Source organism: Nerophis lumbriciformis, linkage group LG06, assembly GCF_033978685.3.
Source record: "Nerophis lumbriciformis linkage group LG06, RoL_Nlum_v2.1, whole genome shotgun sequence".
NCBI classification, from domain to species: Eukaryota; Metazoa; Chordata; class Actinopteri; order Syngnathiformes; family Syngnathidae; genus Nerophis; species Nerophis lumbriciformis.
The window spans coordinates 22,496,645-22,520,950 of NC_084553.2; the positions used below are offsets into that span (position 1 = coordinate 22,496,645).

General features: G+C 39.6%; 1 protein-coding gene across 1 annotated transcript in view; it reads left to right on the forward strand.

The window, feature by feature from the left end:
• The first annotated feature begins 4,728 nt into the window (after positions 1-4,728).
• Positions 4,729-24,306, forward strand: part of slc24a5 (solute carrier family 24 member 5) — a 69,819-nt gene continuing 50,241 nt past the window's right edge. Inside the window, exons 1-2 of the mRNA XM_061963900.1 lie at positions 4,729-4,979; positions 5,246-5,425. Coding sequence (XP_061819884.1) covers positions 4,817-4,979; positions 5,246-5,425 — 343 coding nt within the window. The 5' untranslated portion in view covers positions 4,729-4,816. The remainder of the gene's footprint in view (positions 4,980-5,245; positions 5,426-24,306) is intronic.

Here is a 24,306-nt window from a genome sequence, read left to right on the forward strand (position 1 = left end):
AATGCACAACGACACCAGAAAAATCACAACATTTACAAATATTGCATTTGAAAAAGGATAACCAAACTAAGCCACAGGGGAGCGCAGTTTACTGACGTGTAAACAACATCTATCCCAACAAGACAAGAACAATGTGATCAGCTGCAGTTGACCAGTTAATCAACAACGACTGCAATCATTATGTGAATCTAAACTGCTGTGACGTCACATCATCAACATCAATATTACAGTGGAGTTCCACATAGGTGAGCTCATTCAGACATGAATAAGAACAAAACACTTACTTACCGCTCGTTTTGTCTGTCGCTGTTTACACTTTAGACAAGCTATCCGCAACACGCACGCACCCTGAGACACGTCTTGAACATGTAAGACGTGTGTTCTATAGTGGACTGAGACGACATGTCCAAACATGTCCGACACCCCAACTACTCTGCTGCCGGACCACTTGGGGGAGTACTTTACTAGGACTCTTTAGTACTGCTAGTGACTCAATTACATGGAAACCTGATTCCGACACTAATGACAAGTCCTAATTATGAGGTAAAAAGTCATAATTATGCGACAGTGTCATATAAGAATTGATGATATGGAGATAGAAGGGTGTATGCAACACAATTTTGGGGAATCTATATAGATGATCAATTAAATTGGAAAGTGTACATAAATAAACTCAAGACAAAGATGGCAAAAATCATTGCTATACTACATAAAATTAAAAACTCTGTAAATCAAAAGGCTCTTAACATGTTATATAATTCATTTGTACTCCCATATCTTAATTATTGTGTTGAAATCTGGGGTAACAATTACAAATCAAACATCAATTTTATGTTCTTACTTCAAAAGAAAGCGATTACAATTGTAAATTATGCAAATTATCATGACCATACCAATGCTCTGTTTATTAAATTAAAAACATTAAAATTGCACGATCTTGTTGACCTCAACACTGCACTTGTGACGTACAAAGCTCATAACCACATGCTGCCTCGGTCTCTACACTGCAAAAAGTCAGTGTTCAAAAACAAGAAGAAAAAAAATACAAAAATGAGGGGTATTTTATTTGAACTGAGTAAAATTATCTGCCAATAGAACAAGAAAATTTGGCTTGTCAAGACTTTCCAAAACAAGTAAAATTAGCTAACCTCAATGAACCCAAAAATACCTTAAAATAAGTATTTTCTCACTAATAACAAGTGTACTACTATATGAGTACGTATTTTCTGTTGTTTCATTGAAAATAAAACAGCAAAGTCCGTTTGGCTGTCATCTGTTTTAATTATGAGACACAATTGTGTCAAAATCATGATTTTTTTTTTCATGCTTGAAATAAGAAATTATTACTTTAAAAAAGTAGTTGTATACTTGTGAGTGTTGATGACACAGCTTTGTATCAGTTGATTTTCTAGTTTCAAGCATGTTTTACTCAATATAGGTCATCAAATCTCTGCAACAAGCTGTAATATCTTACTGAGATCATTTAGGACCAAAACCCTTAAAACAAGTAAAACACTCTAACATAAAATCTGCTTAGTGAGAAGAATTATCTTATCAGACAGAAAATAAGCAAATATCACCCTTATTTGAGATATGTAATCTTACTTAGATTTCAGTTTTTGCAGTGTACAGGAGAGGTTCAAACCTAGGGAGAGTCCCTATGACCTCAGAGATTCAGCTGTCTTTCAGAAAGCAAACATAAGAACGAGCTTAAAAAGTAGATGTGTTTCTGTCAGGGGGGTTCATCTGTGGAACAGCTTGGATGATTCCTTAAAATGTTCCAGTTCCATTCACACATTTAAAAAACAATTTAAGACCAATGTCTTGGAAAAATATATCACTCTTGAATCAACACAGTAGTTAATACTATGATCAATGTTAATTAAAAACTAAATGTGGGATATAAATATAATGGAAGTATAATTGTCTGCATATAGTATATAATTGGTGCAAAGGTTTAACATGTGTACAAGGATATTTCACATGCCTTTACTGTGTATATAATTGAACAGTATTTATGTTGTGTACATTGTGTATTTATAATATGTTGTGAAAAGGAAATTTCATAATTTTTGGAAGCTCATCTTGTATTTGACTTAGTTTATAGGGTTTAGGCCAGTGGTTCTCAACCTAGTTGGAGGTACCGAACCCCACTGGTTTCATATGCGCATTCACCAAACCCTTCTTTAGTGAAACATACCATTTTTTTTTTTTTCAAATTCAAGACAAAATTTTATGTTTTTTCTACTGGTGCACAAAATGAACTGTGCATGAACATCGCCTTGTTCAAAGAACAAAACCAACACAGTGCAGGAACTCACAACAAATTACACACCTGCAAATCAGTGTCACTTCTGCTGTTGCCTTTGAGAGACCAGTTCAGATATGCGTGGCTTCACCTTGGCAAGTGCCACTCTCAAGTCATTTTCACAGCAAAGTCTGTTCCTTTTCTTCGTTTTCCACCCAGCTATACAATACTAGTAGTACACAGCTCATGAAAAACAATATTTTTTGTTATTGTCATTATAGGTGGGCCAAAACACTTATATTAGAAAATAATGTCATGGAAATGACTGCTGTCATTTGATTATAATAATAAAACATTTAACTTGTTATTTAGTCAGGTTTGGGACAGGTTTGCTGCTGCTGTGGCCACAGTGCATGTGCGCGTCTGATGTTGCTGACATGTGCTCCACTGAATGCTCAATGAGTTTTTGAGTTTGCTCACGCATATGGAAAATTAGAGGGAACATTGTTTTGGGGTATCCATAATACGCCGATAGGGAAAAGTTTTTATTTACACGATGAGTTGGGTGTGTCTTGACCTCCGCGGCGGAGGCTCCGCCGAACCCCTGAGGCCGACTCACCGAATCCCTAGGGTTCGATCGAACCCAGGTAAAGAACCACTGGGTTAGGCGCAATAAGTGTTCAACTTCAGCCTAAACCCTTTCGGTCTGCAACATTTTTAATTTATTAATGTACAACTGTTTGTTTATGAAAAACTGTTTATTTATTTTGTTGACCATTGACAGAAAAAAATAATAAACTAAACTAAACGTCATAAAAAAGTAGAAAGAAAATAGATAAGAAAGTCGAAATTATTTGGGAATAAGTCATAATTAGTCTTTTTAGAATTATGAAACAGAACATCATTTATCTCATAATTTAGATGTTTCATTTCATATTTTCGACATTTTATATAATAATAATGATTTTTTATCTATAATTTCGAGGTTTTTTTTTATCTTATAATTATTATTAACCTGTTAGCTCGTAACTATTAGCTCGGTATTTTATAGTGACGAAAAGGGGCTTCAATAGCATTGTAATCAATGCTGAGTCATTAATTCGTAAAATGTTAATGGGAACTAAGTTATCTGTCAAAGTGCTTATTGTTTCTGCTTACTAAATGTGATTTGTTGTGAACACTTTTATCAATTTCATTCACACTTGATCTTGAAGTGCTCCAGGCTGGATAGTGTCTGCTCACATGGAATGAGTCACAACTCGTAATCTCAGCAGTAGACTACAGCAAATTGATACAGATGTTGATATCGTGTGTGGTATCGGTAGCGGAACAATACAGGCTTGAAGAGACTACTAGTTCTAGTTGGCTTATGTAATTATTTGCTAAAATAGCTGTTTGTTTTTTGTTGCTTCTGTTGTATTATGTTTTATCATTAATTTTCTCCTTAATATTTGTATCATTTTATATTATATTGCTGTACAGTATATATTGTTCAAATGTTTAGAAATATCTATATTTGGACAAATAAGTTTGTGTGCCTGAAATGTTGTGTTTTATATATATATATATATATATATATATATATATATATATATATATATATATATATATATATATATATATATATATATATATATATATATATATGTATGTATATATATATATATATATATATATATATATATATATATATATATATATATATATATATATATATATATATATATATATGTATATATCCATCCATTTTCTAACGCTTGTCATGATTCAAAAAAATTGGAGAAAAACTAAAATATGTGTCCTTTGTTTTATTCTGACTATAATAATGATCAAAAAGTTTAAATAAAACTAAAATATTTGTCCTTTGTTTTATTCAGGTTATAATAATGATCAAACACTTATAGGTAAAACTAAAATATCTGTCCTGTTATTTATGCTCATTATAATAATGATCAGAAAATTTTAGCAAAACTAAAATATTTGTCATGTGCTTTATTCATATTATAATAACGATCAAAGAAATTTGAATAAAACTAAAATATTCATCCTGCGTTTATTTTGATTATAGTAATGATCAAAAAAGTTGAAGTAAAACTAAAGTGCCCCCTGTTTTATTCTGATTATGATAACGATTAAAAAAAAAAGTAATGCAAAACTAAAATATTCATCCTAATTTTATTGTGATTATAATTATGATTAAAACAAAATAAAAGTACAACTAAAACATTTGTTTCGTGTGTTATCCTGGTTATGATAAAGATAATTAAAATAAGTAAAACTAAAATATTTGTGATTATTATAATGATCAAAACATGTAAAGCCAAATCACAAAATCTAGAATTTCAAGTAAAAAGTATCAGCAATACTGGCTCTGTATTTACATGGTATCAATGGATACCAAAATGGTCAGTATCGCCCACTCCTACTTAAAATATGCTTTCCCCCTCCAGCACTCTCTTTCTCTCTGTGCAGTTGGCAGAATTGTAGTTAGATGAAGCTCACATGCACACATTTCAAGCCTGAATGATTTCTTGGAATTATTCCTGATATTTGTCTTTTTTACCTCAAATGGCCGCCAGTAAGCATTCGGTTCTTCAGAGAAAAACGAGAAAAGACTTCATCCCTTACTTTTTGGGGTTTGTCCTGTTTTTGTACTGCACAGTTCATCTCGTATCATACACAGCATATGCACCTGAGTGGAGCCACACAAACAGGGTGCGCAGGGCACTTGGTAAGTTTGAATAACTTGTTGAAATAATTATACGAGTGGTCTTTGCTTCCACGGTTCTGTCTGCAGAAATTTAAAAGCCAGTGCGAAGTGTCGATAGAAATGTTTAGCTTCATTTTGCTGCGCAAAGTGTGAGTAATGGATTGTGGCTGCATGCGGCAACTGTGACTGTGTTTACTCGACTAATATCCACCACTCACTGGCGTGTAATTGCCATTAAGGAGTTTGGTTAAGTGTTTGACAGAGTTGTGTTTGTCATGCTGTTTCAGAGAATGAGACGGAGTGCATCGCGCCTCAATCGTCTGAGTTCCCTGGTGGCTTCTTCACCTTGCAGCAGAGGAAAGATGGAGGTCTTGCCATCTACTTCATGCTCATCTTCTACATGCTCTTGGCTGTGGCCATTGTCTGTGACGACTACTTCCTGCCATCCTTAGAAGTCATCAGTGACCGTAAGTGGTTCACTATAAAACACTTATATCATGAACACTCATGTTGCACGTGTACAGTCAATTTGTTCATTCAAGAAGAACATTTGTGGGGTCCGAGATGACCGATTTTGGAACTGCTGGCTCACCATGACTGTTCTATGTCGTCCCATAGGTGTTGCGTTCTAAGTAGGCCTTTATTGAGTTTACATGGACCTTAACAGCATATAGTTGTCCAAAATGTCGTAAAAATTAAGAGTTAAGGAGAGGTGAGCTGAAGGGATGCAGATTAGTTCAATAATTAAGATGTTTGTCCATTCATAAAATACTCGCTTGACTTCCCTGCAGGCAACATAGGTTCAGTTCCTTCCCAGTGAAAGTGCAAATGAATATAAATAGTTGTGTGTCTCTGCATTTACCCTGTGATTGGCTACTAACCCGTTCAGAGTGTAGTCTGCCCTTTGCCTGAAGGTTGCTGATGTAGGTCCATGAGCTTTGCAGTTTTTTCCGAATTTGTATTCTATGGCAACGCTGGGCCTTTCAATATTAATTAGGTGTGTATTGTGGTGATTGTGACAATTACTATTGGGAATCCAACTTCATTTTCATTCTTTTTATCAATTTGAGTTGAACTTCATAGGGCAAAGAGGCATATTTGAAATGGACAGTAGAACCGCGATAACATTCTAGTATGCTGACACCGTATACCTCACAAAGGTGAGTATACACTAGGGCTGCAACTGACGATTATTTTAATAGTATACTAGTTAGGGATTAATTATGCGGCTAGTCGACTAGTGAAACGATTATTTCTCATATGATTTTAAGTACATGCTTGTGTTACGTACGGTGGGGGAAGGAGACGACACAACGGCAGAAATCAGTTTAATAGAATTATTGATACAGGTGAATGTGTATGCTCCTCTAAGTGAAAGGTGCAAGACAATGTGTAGAATTAGTAATGTAAATGTTACCAGAGTTTGTTGTATGTGCGTGTTGGATGAATCCTTCGTCAGACCAAAGGGGCAAGGCGAGAAGGCAGTCCGTGGGCAGGCAAGCGGTCGGGGGCTGGAGAGAAGCAACGAGGTCCGTGTCCAAGCAGGGTTTACCGCTGTAAACACCAAGCATTTTATCTGGGTCGGTAGAAAATGTATTACACAGACTTAGTAATTGCGAAAAGTATAGACAGTTTTAACACAAATGTGTTAAACCACTAAGGGAAACATAAGCTAGCCAATGGTGTTGTGCTTATATTTTTTGCTTTGAAAAAAATTGTAACTGTGAGCAATTTGCAATCAAATTCAACTGATGCGTTTTGGTGTCCTTCAGTATTTTATTTAATAACATTGTGTTTTTTTTTAAATTGAGTAAATAATTTTAAAGTTTTAAGTTTGCATTTTTTTGCGTCTTGAGCGGAGAAAGTGCAGCCTCTCTCCAATGAGCTTCTTCAGTGGTAAAAAAAATAAAAAGTGGTTTCAATGTACAAACCCCGTTTCCATATGAGTTGGGAAATTGCGTTACATGTAAATATAAACGGAATACAATGATTTGCGAAACATTTTCAACCCATATTCAGTTGAATGCACTACAAAGACAACATATTTGATGTTCAAACTGATAAACTTTTTTTTTTTTGCAAATAATCATTAACTTTAGAATTTGATGCCAGCAACACGTGACAAAGAAGTTGGGAAAGGTGGCAGTAAATACTGATAATGTTGAGGAATGTTCATCAAACACTTATTTGGAACATCCCACAGGTGAACAGGCAAATTGGGAACAGGCGGGTGCCATGATTGGGTATAAAAGTAGATTCCATGAAATGCTCAGTCATTCACAAACAAGGATGCGGCGAGGGTCACCACTTTGTCAACAAATGCGTTGGCAAATTGTTGAACAGTTTAAGAAAAACCTTTGTCAACCAGCTATTGCAAGGAATTTAGGGATTTTACCATTTACGGTTCGTAATATCATCAAAGGGTTCAGAGAATCTGGAGAAATCACTGCACGTAAGCAGCTAAACCCGTGACCTTCGATCCCTCAGGCTGTACTGCATCAACAAGCGACATCAGTGTGTAAAGGATATCACCACATGGGCTCAGGAACACTTCAGAAACCCACTGTCAGTAACTACAGTTGGTCGCTACATCTGTAAGTGCAAGTTAAAACTCTCCTATGCAAGGCGAAAACCGTTTATCAACAACACCCAGAAACGCAGTCGGCTTCGCTGGGCCTGAGCTCATCTAAGATGGACTGATACATAGTGGAAAAGTGTTCTGTGGTCTGACGAGTCCACATTTCAAATTGTTTTTGGAAACTGTGGATGTCGTGTCCTCTGGACCAAAGAGGAAAAGAACCATCCGGATTGTTATAGGCGCAAAGTTGAAAAGCCAGCATCTGTGATGGTATGGGGGTGTATTAGTGCCCAAGACATGGGTAACTTACACATCTGTGAAGGCGCCATTAATGCTGAAAGGTACATACAGGTTTTGGAGCAACATATATGCCATCCAAGCAACGTTACCATGGGCGCACGCCCCTGCTTATTTCAGCAAGACAATGCCAAGCCACGTGTTACATCAACGTGGCTTCATAGTAAAAGAGTGCGGGTACTAGACTGGCCTGCCTGTAGTCCAGACCTGTCTCCCATTAAAAATGTGTGGCGCATTATGAAGCCTAAAATACCACAATGGACACCCCCAGACTGTTGAACAACTTAAGCTGTACATCAAGCAAGAATGGGAAAGAATTCCACCTGAGAAGCTTAAAAATGTGTCTTCTCAGTTCCCAAACGTTTACTGAGTGTTGTTAAAAGGAAAGGCCATGTAACACAGTGGTGAACATGTCCTTTCCCAACTACTTTGGCACGTGTTGCAGCCATGAAATTCTAAGTTAATTATTATTTGCAAAAAAAAAATAAAGTTTATGAGTTTGAACATCAAATATCTTGTCTTTGTAGTGCATTCAATTGAATATGGGTTGAAAAGGATTTGCAAATCATTGTATTCCGTTTATATTTACATCTAACACAATTTCCCAACTCATATAGAAACGGGGTTTGTAGATGCACTGCACAACTGCTTCTAAAATGCCCATAAAAAGTGGTAGATGTCTCCTGCATGTTTAAAAACATACCAAAACGTTACAGGTAGGCGCATGATGAAATTATTGTGCTGTAAATGAGAGTGTCTCCGTGGTGAGGCCCCGTATAGTACACGCAAAATCCTCATTTAAATACGGTGGTTTGCACCACTTTTCAATTGCACATGCAGTCTTAGTAAATCGCACACAACACGCCCACTAATAGTACATGCAATTAGGGTTAGTGTTAGGTTCGGGTTTTGGTTAGGGTTGGGTTTGGGGTTGGGGTTGGGTTAGGATTGCATAAAGTCATCAAAAAAACATCTGAAATAGAAGCAACCAATGGTTTGTTGCATTGGCCATCATGGATCATGTTAAAAATCAAGTCTCTACTCTGGCTTTGTCAGCGCCACTGTGGACATTTATTTAAGACACGGTTCACTTCCGCTGTTGTCACCCTGTTGGTGCAACTTAGAGTGGGCACCACTTAGAGTGTCTGCGCCCGGTGCGAGACCCTTCTTCCTGAATTGGAGACGCGAGAGTGGACACTAGATTTGTAAAGTGATCCAAAATGACTAATGCAACGCACCAGAGCTGTTTTTTGTTGTTGTTGTTGAATGTATTGTTTTTTTGGCTGATCATATGCTACCCTAACGCTAACCCAAACCTAACCAAAACCCTAACCCAGGGGTCGGCAACCCAAAATGTTGAAAGAGCCATATTGGACCACGAATACAAAAAAGTAATCGGTCTGGAGCCGCAAAAAATTAAAAGACTTATATAAGTGTTATAATGATGGCAACACATGATGTATGTGTCTATATTAGTTATATTAGCCTACTATCAAAATGACTATGTGTTGCAGGCTGATGCAAATCTTTGTTGACAGAAATATTACAATTTAATATTTATTCTACACATTTTTACAACATTGGAAAACATGAGTAAAACTTCTCAGAGGGTGAGATAACTCCTGGAAATGATTGACTTAGACTGACCAAAGGTATAGATGTGTGTGTCCAACTTAAAGGAAACGGCAGGCTGTCTTCTTCTAATGGATTTATTACAATCTTTGCAAGCTGGGTAACATTTGCTGTGGTCTGGAACAACATGGCACACAAACAACTATCAGAAATGCAGCCAATAGTACATACAGATAATATGTCATGAAACATGGAAACATAAACTAAATACACAGAGGACACAAGTAAAGGAAATTAGATGAACTCAAATATAGTTACAAACGAGGCGTAATGATGCAATATGTACATACAGCTAGTCTAAATAGCATGTTAGCATCCATTAGCTTGCAGTCATGCAGTGACCAAATATGCCTGGTGAGCACTCCAAAAAGTCAATAACATCAACAAAGCTCACCTTTGTACATTCACACACAGTATAAAACGTTAGGTGTACAAAATGAGACAAAGAAGGAGTGGCATAAAACAAGTATTTCTCTGGCAGAAAGCCCACTGTCTTTCTCACGCGATGCTGCAGAGTCTTGTCAACCAAGACAGCCCCACAGCATCCAGAGCCTTAAGGAACTCCGGGCGGAGCTCATCCACCCCCGGGGCCTTGCCACCGAGGAGCTTTTTAACTACCTCAGCAACCTCAGCCCCAGAAATAGGAGAGCCCACCACGGATTCCCCAGGCACTGCTTCCTCATAGGAAGATGTGTTGGTGGGATTGAGGAGGTCTTCGAAGTATTCCCTCCACCGATCCACAACATCGGCAGTCGAGTTCAGCAGAACACCATGCGCACCATACACGGTGTTGACAGTGCAGAATCGCTTCGAAGCCGTCTGGAAGTAGTTTTCCATGGCTTCCCCCAACTCCTCCCATGTCCGAGTTTTTGCCTCCGTGACCGCTGAAGCTGCACACCGCTTGGCCTGTCGGTACCTGTCCACTGCCTCCGGAGTCCTATGAGCCAAAAGAACCAGATAGGACTCCTTCTTCAGCTTGACGGCATCCGTCATCGCCGGTGTCCACCCACGGGTTCTAGGATTACCGCCACGACAGGCACCAACTACCTTGCGGCCACAGCTCCAATCAGCAGCCTCGACAATAGAGGTGCGGAACATGGTCCACTCGGACTCAATGTCCAGCACCTCCCTCGTGACATGTTCAAAGTTCTTCTGGAGGTGGGAATTGAAACTCTCTCTGACATGAGACTCTGCCAGACTTTCCCAGCAGACTCTCACAATGCGTTTGGGCCTGACAGGTCTGTCCGGCATCCTCCCCCACCATCGAAGCCAACTCACCACCAGGTGATGATTGGTAGAAAGCTCCGCCCCTTTCTTCACCTGAGTGTCCAAAACATGAGGCCGCAAATCCGATGACACAACTACAAAGTCGATCATGGATCTGCGGCCTAGGGTGTCCTGGTGCCAAGTGCAAATATGGACACCCTTATGTTTGAACATGGTGTTTGTTATGGACAATCTGTGACGAGCACAAAAGTCCAATAACAAAACACCACTCGGGTTCAGATCCGGGCGGCCATTCTTCCCAATCACACCTCTCCAGGTTTCACTGTTGTTGCCAATATGAGCGTTGAAGTCCCCCAGTAGGACAAGGGAATCACCCGGGGAAGCACTTTCCAGTACTCCCTCGAGTGTATCCAAAAAGGGTGGGTACGCTGAACTGCTGTTTGGTGCGTAAGCACAAACAACAGTCAAGACCCGTACCCCCACTCGAAGGCGGAGGGAGGCTACCCTCTCGTTCGCTGGGTTGAACTCCAACGTACAGGCTTTGAGCCGGGGGAAATAAGAATTGCTACCCCAGCTCGTCGCCTCTCACTGTGTGAACGCCAGTGTGGAAGAGAGTCCAGCCCCTCTCGAGAGAACTGGTTCCAGAGCCCTTGCTGTGCGTCGAGGTGAGTCCGACTATATCCAGCTGGAACGTCTCTACCTCGCGCACTAGCTCAGGCTCCTTCCCCACCAGCGAGGTGACGTTCCACGTCCCAAGAGCTAGCTTATGTAGCCGAGGATCAGACCGCCAAGTGCCTTGCCTACGGCTTCCGCCCGGCTCACAATGCACCCGACCTCTATGTCCCCTCCCATGAGTGGTGAGCCCATTGGAGGGGTGACCCACGTTGCCTCTTCGGGTTGTGCCTGACCGGGCCCCATGGGAACAGGCCCGGCCACCAGGCGCTCGCCATCGTGCCCTAACTCCGGGCCCGGCTCCAGACAGGGGCCCCGGTGACCCGCGTCTGGGCGAGGGAAATCTGAGTCCATGTTGTTGTAGTTCCATAGAAGTCTTCGAGCTGCTCTTTGTCTGATCCCTTACCTAGGACCTGTTTGTCTTGGGAGACCCTACCAGGGGGCATGAAAGCCCCCGGACAACATAGCTCCTAGGATCATTGGGACACACAAACTCCTCTACCACGGTAAGGTGGCAGTTCAGAGAGGAGTAAACCTTAATTATTTATTTAAGAAAGAAAGAGATAAAAAATACTGTTGAAAATACGTTAAACCTAACTTATTTTCATCAGTATTTTTATTTATCTATTTCTTATTTCCATGTTATGTAATATCTCTCCAGCTTCACTTCTGTTTAAGACACACTTCACTTCGTCGTCACCTCTGTGGACATGTTTTTAAGTGAACGCGACCTAGAGTGGGCGCCAGTGACGTGCGGTGAGGTTCATGGCTGGTGAGGCACTGACTTCATCACAGTCAGATTTACAAACATATGAACCCTAAATAGTATCTTATTCACCATTTGATTGGCAGCAGTTAACAGGTTATGTTTAAAAGCTCATACCAGCATTCTTCCTGCTTGGCACTCAGCATCAAGGGTTGGAAATTAGGGGTTAAATCACCAAAAATGCTTCCCGGGCGCGGTGCCGCTGCTGCCCACTGCTCACCCCACCTCCCAGGGGGTGATCAAGGGGATGGGTCAAATGCAGAGGACAAATTTCAACACACCTAGTGTGTGTGACAATCATTGGTACTTTAACTTAACTTTAGCTTTACACATACAAACTCTAGCACACAAACAAGCACATTTAATAAAAAAAAACGTTATTATGGTCTTACCTTTACTTATAAATGAAGTCCATGCGCCGCTCCTTCTGAATAAAAGCATCGATAACTTGTTTATAGAAGTCTTCCTTATCTTTCTTCAGTTTTAAAAGTCTCTCTGTCTCGATGTAGATCTTCCTTTAATTATTACCTCCTGCTTCGATTGAAAGTCCAGTTTAGAAAACTGTTTTATTTTAGATATGTAATCCTCCATGTTAAAAGTCCAGGCGAGAGGAAAAAATAAACGATCGCTGCTAACTGTAGCTTGTTGTCACTTATTCTGCAGCCGAGTAGTCGCAAGAATGATCCCTGGGATCACTAGCGCCCTCTACCACCATGAGGCGGGATTACTGCGAGCCTCACCCAGTGCGTCTTTGCAGCCGTTTTATGATTGCTCAGCACAAGAAATACGTTACACATATACAGTTGTTGACTAAATACACTGTACATTATATACCTCAGCTAACTAAACTATGGAAATGTATAATATAATTGATGTAGCAATACGGTCTCACTGCACAGCAGGCCAGCAGTTAGCCGAGTCATTGCGCAATCCATGGTGAGGCTCAACTGGCTGCTGATCACCGCAAGTCTCTTCTCAGTATTTGAACGGCAAATGTAAAAATTCAGCGATTTTGAATAAAAATAATCCAAAACTGGTGAAGTTAAATGGAAAATAACTTTATAGTATAATCACTGGATACATATAACGATTTAATTATTTATTTATTTTTTTACTTTTTTTTTTTCTTTCCATGATGGCACGTGAGGCTCCGCCTCACCTGCCTCCCCTGACTGCACGTCACTGGCGGGCGCGACTTAGACCTACAGTGGGCACGGTTTAGACTTAAAGTGGGCACGACCCCGCTTTCACTCACTCTTACTCACTCTCACGTGAGTCCACTGTTTTTTTCGGTCGCCCCCTGGTGGTTGGCTGACTGCTGGTTTGATATGCAGAGGAGCTTGCTTTTTAAAACTTAATATTGGCAAGGATAACCCTCATTTAATCTTAGCTGCCAAAATCGTGATCACGTTTAAAATGTTATTAATTGTGCAGCCCTGGCCTGGTGAGCCATTTTCATAAGTTACTACTCTTAGTAAGTAACAATATGAAATATTGCTGTTGACCAGTAGATATTATGTCTCATGATTTTAACCATGATTTACAATACTAAACCCAGTAACTTGTACTAGATATAGTTCTGCGTGGCCAAAGTTGCCTAAAAAGTGCGACAAAATATAATCATGGATTTATTAAGAATGTCATAAAAAGCTTCACGTTATAAATGAACAAACAGACTTTTAGCAGATACCATACATGCAAGTCTACATCCATGACTTTACCAAGTGACTCACTAGTTCAACAAAATATTTTTTTACAACTGAAATATTTGTTATCACATATAGCCATCATATCTCATGTATTTATGAATTGCCTGAAAAGAGATGGAGTGAAGATATTTTCTCAAACCAAACAAAACACTAAACTAATGAAACAAACTATTGATGCTGTTGTACATTTTTGGAAAGGTTACAGACATGACAAAGAGGTGTGGCTTTAAGTTCATAGATGTAATTGACAGAAAACATTGTTAAATGTCCTTGCATTTTTAGATAATTTCTATGTAGGAAATACCTTCCAAAGCATCTCATGATAAAATGAATGATAAAATAATTTCAGCTTCAGGGAGCAATGAATGAGAAGAAGAAGAAGAGGGCATTCAATGCTGGTAACAGGGAGGAGGTGAAAAGAGTTCAGGGGCTGCTGAAGACCAGACTCAGGGAGGGCAAGGAGAACTACAGGAGGAAACTGGAAGGGAAGCTGAAGGACAACAACATGAAGGCGGTTTGGCGAGGTATGCAGACCATCACCGGCCTCAAACCGTCGGGGGGTAGGGGGGTGGACGGAGACAAAGACCAACCAATCCATCCCCACCTCCCCGCCTCACAGCCCCCCAACTCCAATGACTACCTCCCCCCACTTAACACCTCACCCTCAGCTTGATGAACCCCCCCACCCCCAATCACCTCAGCCCCCCAGTGCGTCTGTCTGCAGAACAGGTGAATGCACAGCTAAATAAGCTACAAACAGGCAAGGCCGCGGGTCCTGACGGTGTGAGCCCCAGGGTACTCAAAGCCTGCGCCCCACAGCTGTGTGGTGTGCTCCAGCACATCTTCAACATGAGCCTTAGGCTGCAGAAAGTCCCCACACTGTGGAAAACCTCATGCGTGGTCCCCATCCCTAAGTGCACGCGACCCAGCACGTCGAAGGACTACAGGCCGGTGGCTCTAACCTCCCATATCATGAAGACCATGGAGAGGTTGGTCCTGGAACAACTCCGCCCTACAGTCAAGCCCCACCTGGACCCACTCCAATTCGCCTACCAGCCCCGACTGGGAGTGGAGGACGCAGTCATCTACCTGCTGAACCGAGCCCACACCCACCTAAACAAGCCTGCGAGCAGTGTGAGCGTCATGTTTTTTGACTTCTCCAGTGCTTTCAATACCATACGGCCTGGGCTACTGGGTGTGAAGTTGGAGATGATGCAGGTGGAGGCCCCCTTGGTGTCCTGGGTTGTTGATTACCTGACTGACAGACCACAGTACGTGTGACTGCAGGACTGTGTGTCTGACAGGCTGGTCAGCAACACCGGGGCCCCACAGGGCACAGTCCTCTTCCCCTTCCTCTTCACCATCTACACCACCGATTTCCACTATCACTCAGAGTCCTGCCACCGTCAGAAGTTTTCTGATGACTCTGCGATAGTGGGGTGTATTGAGGATGGTGATGATGAGGAATACAGAGCACTGGATGAAGACCAAGGAGTTGGTTGTGGACCTGGGAAGGAGGAGGAATACTCCGGCGACCCCTGTTTCCATCAGGGGGGTCGATGTGGACATGGTTGAGGATTATAAATACCTCGGAGTACACATGGACAACAAGCTGAATGGGACAAAACACGCTGAGGCACTCTACAAGAAGGGACAGAGCCGCGTCTACTTTCTCAGGAGGCTAAGATCCTTCAACGTCTGTACAAAGATGTTGAAGATGTTCTACGAGTCGGTGGTGGCGGGCGCCTTCTTGTACGCCGTGGCCTGCTGGGGCAGCGGGCTGAGAGCGAGGGACGCAAACAGACTGGACAAGTTGGTAGAGAAGGCCATTAACGTGGTGGGAGTGGAGCTAGACTCTCTGGCGGTGGTGTCAGAGAAGAGAAGTCGAGCAAAACTCTTAGCCATTATGGACAACACCTCCCACCCACTACACTCGGACCTTGCGGGGAGAATGAGCACGTTCAGTGGAAGGCTCAGACTCCCAAAATGCAACACGAAACGACACAGGAGGTCCTGCATACAGACAGCCATCAGCTGTATAATGCATATGTTCCTTTTTGACTGCACTTAAATGTACAGTATATGTAGTATATGTAGAATACATTTATATTATTTATATATTATACATTATATATATAATATATTAGATATATATTATATTATTTATTATTGTTCTTGTCTATTGTGAGCGAACTGTGGTGCTGAATTTCCCCCAGGGATCAATAAAGTACTTTCTATTTTATTCTATTCTATTCTATTCTATCTAAAAGGGCCCCTCAGCCCCAGGGTGATATTTTTCAATTCCTTAATTTTTTACCTCAATGGGATCTCTGATGAAAACATGTAATATATACAATATTTTAGTCATTTTAAGAATGACTGGAACTTCACACAATTCGCTATTTCGTTCAACAACAACAACTACTAATCATGGCAGACTTCATAAGAGCCAGCAATGACTACCAAAGGACACATGACAATCAGAACCTTATATTTTTTAGCCTGAATATAAGAAGGTTAAGCTACAAGTTTTAGAAGCTGAGTTATAAGCAGCTCAGCTCTCGTGAAACACTAAGCAAAATGTATTGCTAAGTGCTAAACAAGTCAAACAAACCATGAAAGTTATAAAACAATCACTTGCTGCATAATTTCCGCTCTCACTGAGATACACCAACTGATGGGATGTTTATATCTTTCAGCACTTTCTTGTTTAGATGATGGATTGTGAATAATCCTCACTCCTCAGGTAAAAATAAAAAGGTGGGAGCAAACAAGCATCTTGCCGTGTTTTTCTCATGATATCATCGGTTCCAAGTTGAATTTGAAAGTTGACCAACTTCTTGGCTTATGGTCACAACCTATTACTATCCAGCAGTGTTGGGACTAACGCGTTACAAAGTAACAAGTTACTGTAACGCCGTTAGTTTCGGTGGTAACTAGTAATCTAACGCGTTATTTTTTATATTCAGTAACTCAGTCACCGTTACTACATGATGCGTTACTGCGTTATTTTACGTTGTTTTTTATGCAGTATCGGCTAGAAACAGAAGATCTGAGTGTGTTTTATTGCAGCGCTGCAGTGTCGTCCTTCTGAACCTCTTGTGTCACAAGCCGGAGGCGCGCTGTGTGTGTGTCTGGGTGTGGGTGTGTGTGTGTGGGGGGGGAGGGGAAGGGAGGGGAGGGGAGGGGTGTGTGCGCAATACAACGTAAACTGTTGGCCAACCAAAAAGTAACCACAGAACACTATACGGTATATAGGAGGGGTGTGGGAAAAAATCGATTCGAATTCGAATCGCGATTCTAACGTTGTGCGATTCAGAATCGATTCTCATTTTTAAAAAATCTATTTTTTTTTTTTAATTAATGAATTTTTGTATTAATTAATTAATGAATTAATTAATTAATTTATTTATTTAAATTAATCAATCCAACAAAACAATACACATCAATACCAAAACAATGCAATCCAATTCCAAAACCAAACCCGACCCAGCAACACTCAGAACTGCAATAAACAGAGCAATTGAGAGGAGACACAAACACGACACAGAACAAACCAAAAGTAGTGATACAAAAATGAATATTATCAACAACAGTATCAATATTAGTTACAATTTTAACATAGCAGTGATTAAAAATCCCTCATTGACATTATCATTAGACATTTATATAACAAAAAAAAAGGACAATAGTATCACAGTGGCTTACACTTGCATCGCATCTCATAAGCCATACTTGCCAACCTTGAGACCTCCGATTTCGGGAGGTGGGGGGTGGGGGGCGTGGTCGGGGGTGGGGTGGGGCGGGGGGCGGTGTTGGGGGCGTGGTTAAGATATATATATATATATAAGAAATACTTGACTTTCAGTGAATTCTAGCTATATATATATATATATATATATATATATATATATATATATATATATATATATATATATATATATATATATATATATATATATATATATATATATATATATAATATTATTATGTATATATATATAAATAAAATAAATACTTGAATTTCAGTGTTCATTTATTTACACATATACACACACATAACACTCCTCTACTCATTGTTGAGTTAAGGGTTGAATTGTCCATCCTTGTTCTATTCTCTGTCACTATTTTAGAACACACACATTATACAAATATACATTATAAAATCAATAAGAAAACGGGAGCTCTAATTTGGGAGTCTGAATTAGGATCAGAAGTTCCTATATAAACATTGCGCACTCACGTCGCCTTTTTGTATTGATTACTGCAGCTGTGCACTGGATTCATTCACAAATACAAACTACAACTCACAAACACTTTAGAGTTAGGCTCTACCATCAGAATGTGTACTTAAACTTATAAAGATCACATGGATATTATTCAGTGAGTTGATTCACCAAAACTAACCTGTTATACAGGAGGAAAAAGCACACAGGACGTTTCAATTGTTCACAGACTGGTCGCTCTCATCAGAATGACAAGACACTTCCGGTCTGCAGGTGATAGCATTCAATTGGGAAGAAACGCGCTACTGCCCCCTACTGACCAATGTGAATACTGATAAATGTGTAATGACAGCTCCAAAAACGAATTCAAACCACAAAATAAACTAAATAAATCAACACAAAAATGTGACACATTATGGGTGGGTCACATGTGCATGTACAACAGGCTGTCAACACGTCACTCAGGTCCGCATGGAGCTGGAGGGGGCGTGGCCTCCAGCTCCGCCTGAATTTCGGGAGATTTTCGGGAGAAAATTTGTCCCGGGAGGTTTTCGGGAGAGGCGCTGAATTTCGGGAGTCTCCTGGAAAATCCGGGAGGGTTGGCAAGTATGTCATAAGCTTAACAACACACTGTGTCCAATATTTTCACAAAGATAAAATAAGTCATATTTTTGGTTCATTTAATAGTTAAAACAAATTTACATTATTGCAATCAGTTGACAAAACATTGTCCTTTACAATTATAAAAGTTTTTTCCAAAAATCTACTACTCTGCTTGCATGTCAGCAGACTGGGGTAGATCCTGCTGAAATCCTATGTATTGAATGAATAGAGAATCGTTTTGAATCGGGAAAAAAATCGTTTTTGAATCAAAAATCATGTTGAATTGAAAAAAAAAAATCGATTTTGAATCGAATCGTGACCCCAAGAATCGATATTTAATCGAATCGTGGGACACCCAAAGATTCACAGCCCTCGTATATAGTGTTCTGTGGTTACTTTTTGGTTGGCCAAGCGGACGTGACGACAGGCTGTCCTCACTCAGGTCCGCACGGACCTGGAGGGGGCGTGCCTTAAGTCCGGCTGGAAATAGGGAGAAATTCGGGAGGGTTGGCAAGTATGAGTTATTCTCACTTCTTTTCTTTTGTCGAGCACAAAGAAAAGAACATCTTAGTTAAATGTAAGTTGTGTCTTGGATCAAAGATCCCGTCTACTACCCAAAACAACAATTCAAATCTGCCTGGTTAGGCTTTGTGTATGTCAGGTGTGCCTTTCTTAGGTGAAGCCAGGTTTACAGCTATGTTGTTATTATGCTGTTTGTTTCTCATGTATGTTATGTTGCAGCTATTTAAAATAGTTTTGTCAATTTGTTCTGGCCCAAAATAAATTGGCCCTTTGAAACATATCTTTGTCTTTGTGTGTTGTATGTAGACCACATTGCTTAGCAGAGTTCAGTGATGCAAATGCATATCAAGTTGATCAACACATTGTATTATTCAGCTACCATGACCACCCCCGAACTGTGAACCATCACTGTAGACACTTTTCACCTTTGATCACTAAAGACTGCTGCTGTGACCCAAGGTCACCTCCATATTTATACTGTTGACTGTCAATCAGAATGTGCAATAATGTAATGTTACTTGCTGTGCCTTGTATATACATTTTAATTTTTAATTTTAATTTTTTTAATTTTAATTTTTAATTTTTATTTTTATTTTAGCTAAGTACCGTGTGACTTGTTGAAGGGTGGACTAGCAATGTAAGATTTTCATGGTACGGCAAACTGTCTGTTTAACTGTGCATATGACAATAAACAATCTTCAATCTTGAATCTAGCACAAACTTTTACAAACTCAGAGGCGATACAGCAGCAGTAGCTAAGTAGCGAGCTCATCGCTTTGTGCTCAAGGCACTGTGTTACTAAAAGTAGTTTCTCTGTGTTAGCTCATTCAATAACAATGTTGCTACAGCTTGGTTAATATGCTGGTCACGACATGTAAATGGTTATTGTTGGCGTTTTTTCAATGTTTTTTTAGAGCGCTTTATAGGCAGAAGGATGGAATCCCATTCGCTACATTGTAAGCCGCATATTTAAAGCAATTTTTCATGATTTAGAACGCACAGAAAAGACAAAGACGTGTGTTCTTGTCTTACATAGAAAACGTGAATGATGGGCAACATTTTTAAAAAGTGCAGTTCTTTTTTAACTTTCTGGGAATTCACTAGAGCTCCTCCATCTTCCGTTCTGTCCTACAGGTGTTCAGTAGAGTTTAGGTCTGGAGACATGCTTATCCACTCTGTCATCTTCACCGTGAGCTCCTTTAGCAAGGCAGTGATAGTCTTGGAGGTGTGTTTGGGCTTAATGACAATAATGATAGAGATGTGACCTTTGCGACTGAATAAATAAATTTGAATGGATCTCTTGAATGAAGGCTGGGAACCGATTTGCAGTTGCGTGCTGTTTGTGTGGGAGACTTTTGTAAAATTAATTGCACTCGCTGCCACACAACTTGAGATTGTCAAAGGAGACGTTGCAGCGGTTGGATTCACTTCTCTGGGTCATTGTTCTGATGTGCATATGTAAAGCAGTGCAAGTGTGCACACACACAATTAGGGTATTTTAATTTATTGTTTGAGTTCTGAGGGTTAAGCATCCATAATAATGTTACCTTGTTTCCAAAATAGTCTTGATTGGATAATTACAGTGGCACCATTTCTTAAAGGGGACTTACAATGACTTTCCACTTTTCTGATCTATAAATGTTACAAAGTTGCATACTCATGTCGAACAATGCCAAAGTGTCCAACCATAAGGTTCATGCATTCACGTGTGAGCTTGCACAGAGTTTTAGATGCCTCTGAATGCCTCAGAAGTCTTTTTATTTTATTTTATTTTTTAACAGTGAGCCATTTGTGACATCACGGTGCGGTTGACGTACTTATTTGGACATTTCTAGGGTGTTGTTGGCCTCCCCTCTGTTTCAGGCTGTGAGAATACCATGGCTGATGGTGGCACTCCCGCCTGCTCTGATGTCTATAAAATAAATACTTACGTGTTTTTTTTTTCCATAACATTGGACTCTTTTGTCAAGATGTGCCACTACGAAATTGGATTAGCCGCTAAACGCCGATGAAAAGACAGCCACATTGCGACCTTTGTACTTAGTATGTATTATTGAAGTGAAGTATTATTTTAATCTAATTGTGGCATGCTCATGATAACACAGGGTGGCATGGCTCGGTTAGTAGAACGGCTGTGCCAGCAACTTGAGGGTTCCAGGTTCAATCCCGGGCCGTGGTGTCCTTGGGCAAGACACTTTAATCACCTGCTCCCAGTGCCACCCACACTACTTTAAATGTAGTTTAAAGTTGTAGATAATGGGTTTCACTATGTAAAGCGCTTTGAGTCGCTAGAGAAAAGCGCTATATAAAAATAATTCACTTCACCAACATGCAGTGACATAAATGCTGGTGAAAGCAACCTTTTTTATGCAGCTCTGAATCAATCTGAGAGTGGGCAGGTGTACCTAATGATGTGAACAGTGAATCTATATACTGTAGGATAGGATAGGATGGACTTTATTTATCCCACAACGGGGAAATTGTGGTTGCAGTGTAGATACAAAAAGTCCACAAAAAATATAAAAACACATGGTAGAAAGGGAAAGTCAAAGACATATACAAATAGACAGAGTATATATTGAAAGGGTAAAAGAAAACAAATTTTGGGGTGTAATAATAGATGATAAAATTAATTGGAAACCTAATGTAAAAATATACAACATAAAGTAGCAAGAAACATGTCAATAATGAATAAAGCAAAATATGTTCTGGAACAAATATCACTCTATAGTCTCTACTGCTCACTAGTGTTACTATATCTGAGTTATTGTGTAGAAATATAGGGAAATAACTACAAATGTGAGATTCATTCACTAACGGTGTTACAAAAAAGATCAATTAGAATAATACATAATGTTGCATAGAGAGAACATACAAACCATATATTTATTGAATCAAAAATGTTGAACTTCAATGACTTGGTGCGTTTGCAAACAGTTAAAATTATGTACAAAGCAAACTATAACCTGTTACCCAAGAATGTACAACAATTCTTCTCAACAAAAGAGGAGAAATATAACCTTTGAGGAAAATCTAATTTAAAATATTTGTATGCACGTACAACACTTAAAACCTTTAGCATATCAGTATGTGGAATTAAACTATGGAATGGATTCAGCAAAGAAATCAAACAACACACTAATATGATTTAGTTTAAGGGACTGTTCAAACTACAAATGTTCACAAAGTACAAAGAAGAAGAATTATGGTAAACATCTTGAACCTTTAAAAAAATAATAATAATGATGATTTATGTATTTAATATTTGTTTACTTACTTTTGGTTAATTTAATCATTTATTTATTAGAAATGTATTCACTGTTCTGTTACAAACAGAGAACAAATAAATGGGATAAAACTATGAAAATATGTGAAGGGTTAGGATTATTAAGCTCCTCCTACTCCTTTTCGGACATGCTGCATTGAAACAACTGGAAAAATGTGATGCATCACTTTGTAATTGTATTATAAGCAGAGGTGGGTAGTAACGCGCTACATTTACTCCGTTACATCTACTTGAGTAACTTTTGGGATAAATTGTACTTCTAAGAGTAGTTTTAATGCAACATACTTTTACTTTTACTTGAGTATATTTATAGAGAAGAAACGCTACTTTTACTCCGCTACTTTAATCTAAATTCAGCTCGCTACTCGCTACTAATTTTTATCGATCTGTTAATGCACGCTTTGTTTGTTTTGGTCTGTCAAACAGACCTCCATAGTGCCTGCGTTTCAACAAATACAGTCACTGGTGACGTTCACTCCGTTCCACCAATCAGATGCAGTCACTGGTGACGTTGGACCAATCAAACAGAGCCAGGGGTCACATCATGTGATGGGATCGGCAGTTCTTTTGACTGTACTGAATCACTAGAATCAGTTCCTTAAATTGATTCGTTCAAAAAATTTGTTCACCGAATCACCGAATCACTTCTGCAGCAGCAGTTCTGTGGGCAGGTCGGCGAATCATGAGTCAGTCAGTAACAGCTTCCCCAGCGGCCATACTTGCCAACCTTGAGACCTCCAATTTCGGGAGGTGGGGGTGGGTGCGGGGGGCGAGGTTGGGGCGGGGCCGTGGTTGGGGGCGTGGTTAAAAGGGGAGGAGTATATTTACAGCTAGAATTCACCAAGTCATATATATATATATATATATATATATATATATATATATATATATATATATATATATATATATATAAAAGAAACAATTGACTTTCAGTGAATTCTAGCTATATATATATATATATATATATATATATATATATATATATATATATATATATATATATATATATATATATATATATAAATAAAAGAAATACTTGAATTTCAGTGTTCACTTATTTACACATATACACACACATAACACTCATCTACTCATTGTTGAGTTGAGGGTTGAATTGTCCATCCTTGTTCTATTTTCTGTCACTATGTTTCTAACCATGCTGAACACCCTCTCTGATTATGCATTGCTGTGTGGCACGCACAAAAGTGCTGTCATCAAATGCACTAGATGGCAGTATTGTCCTGTTTAAGAGTGTCACAACATTGCTGTTTACGGCAGACGGACTGCTTTACTGTAGACGTTCTTTATATTGTGGGAAAGCGGACTCAGGTCCGCATGGAGCTGGAGGGGGCGCGGCCTCCAGCTCCGCCTGAATTTCGGGAGATTTTCGGGAGAAAATTTGTCCCGGGAGGTTTTCGGGAGAGGCGCTGAATTTCGGGAGTCTCCCGGAAAATCCGGGAGGGTTGGCAAGTATGCCAGCGGCAGATCTCGGTGTGTGTCAGTTCGCGGACGACATAAGCCCTCAGCACCCAATGAACGACGCGCACAGTGACTGAACGAGAGCCTCAATGTGACGTCCTCCTCCGCGACACAGTCAGTTCTCTGTGTCAGTAGGTTCGCGAGTCCTGTTGTTAAATATGTTTTATTGCACTGAAATGAAAATAAGAAATAAATAAAAGTGGGAAATAAAAAAAATAGTTATAGCCTCCTAAAATGCTTGCAATCAACAGTTAAATAAATAGGCCTCGTTTGTTTAGTGCAAAAACAAATATTAAATTAAGAAACCCTTAACAAATGACAACATAAAAACTAAATGTTCTGTAGCAAAGA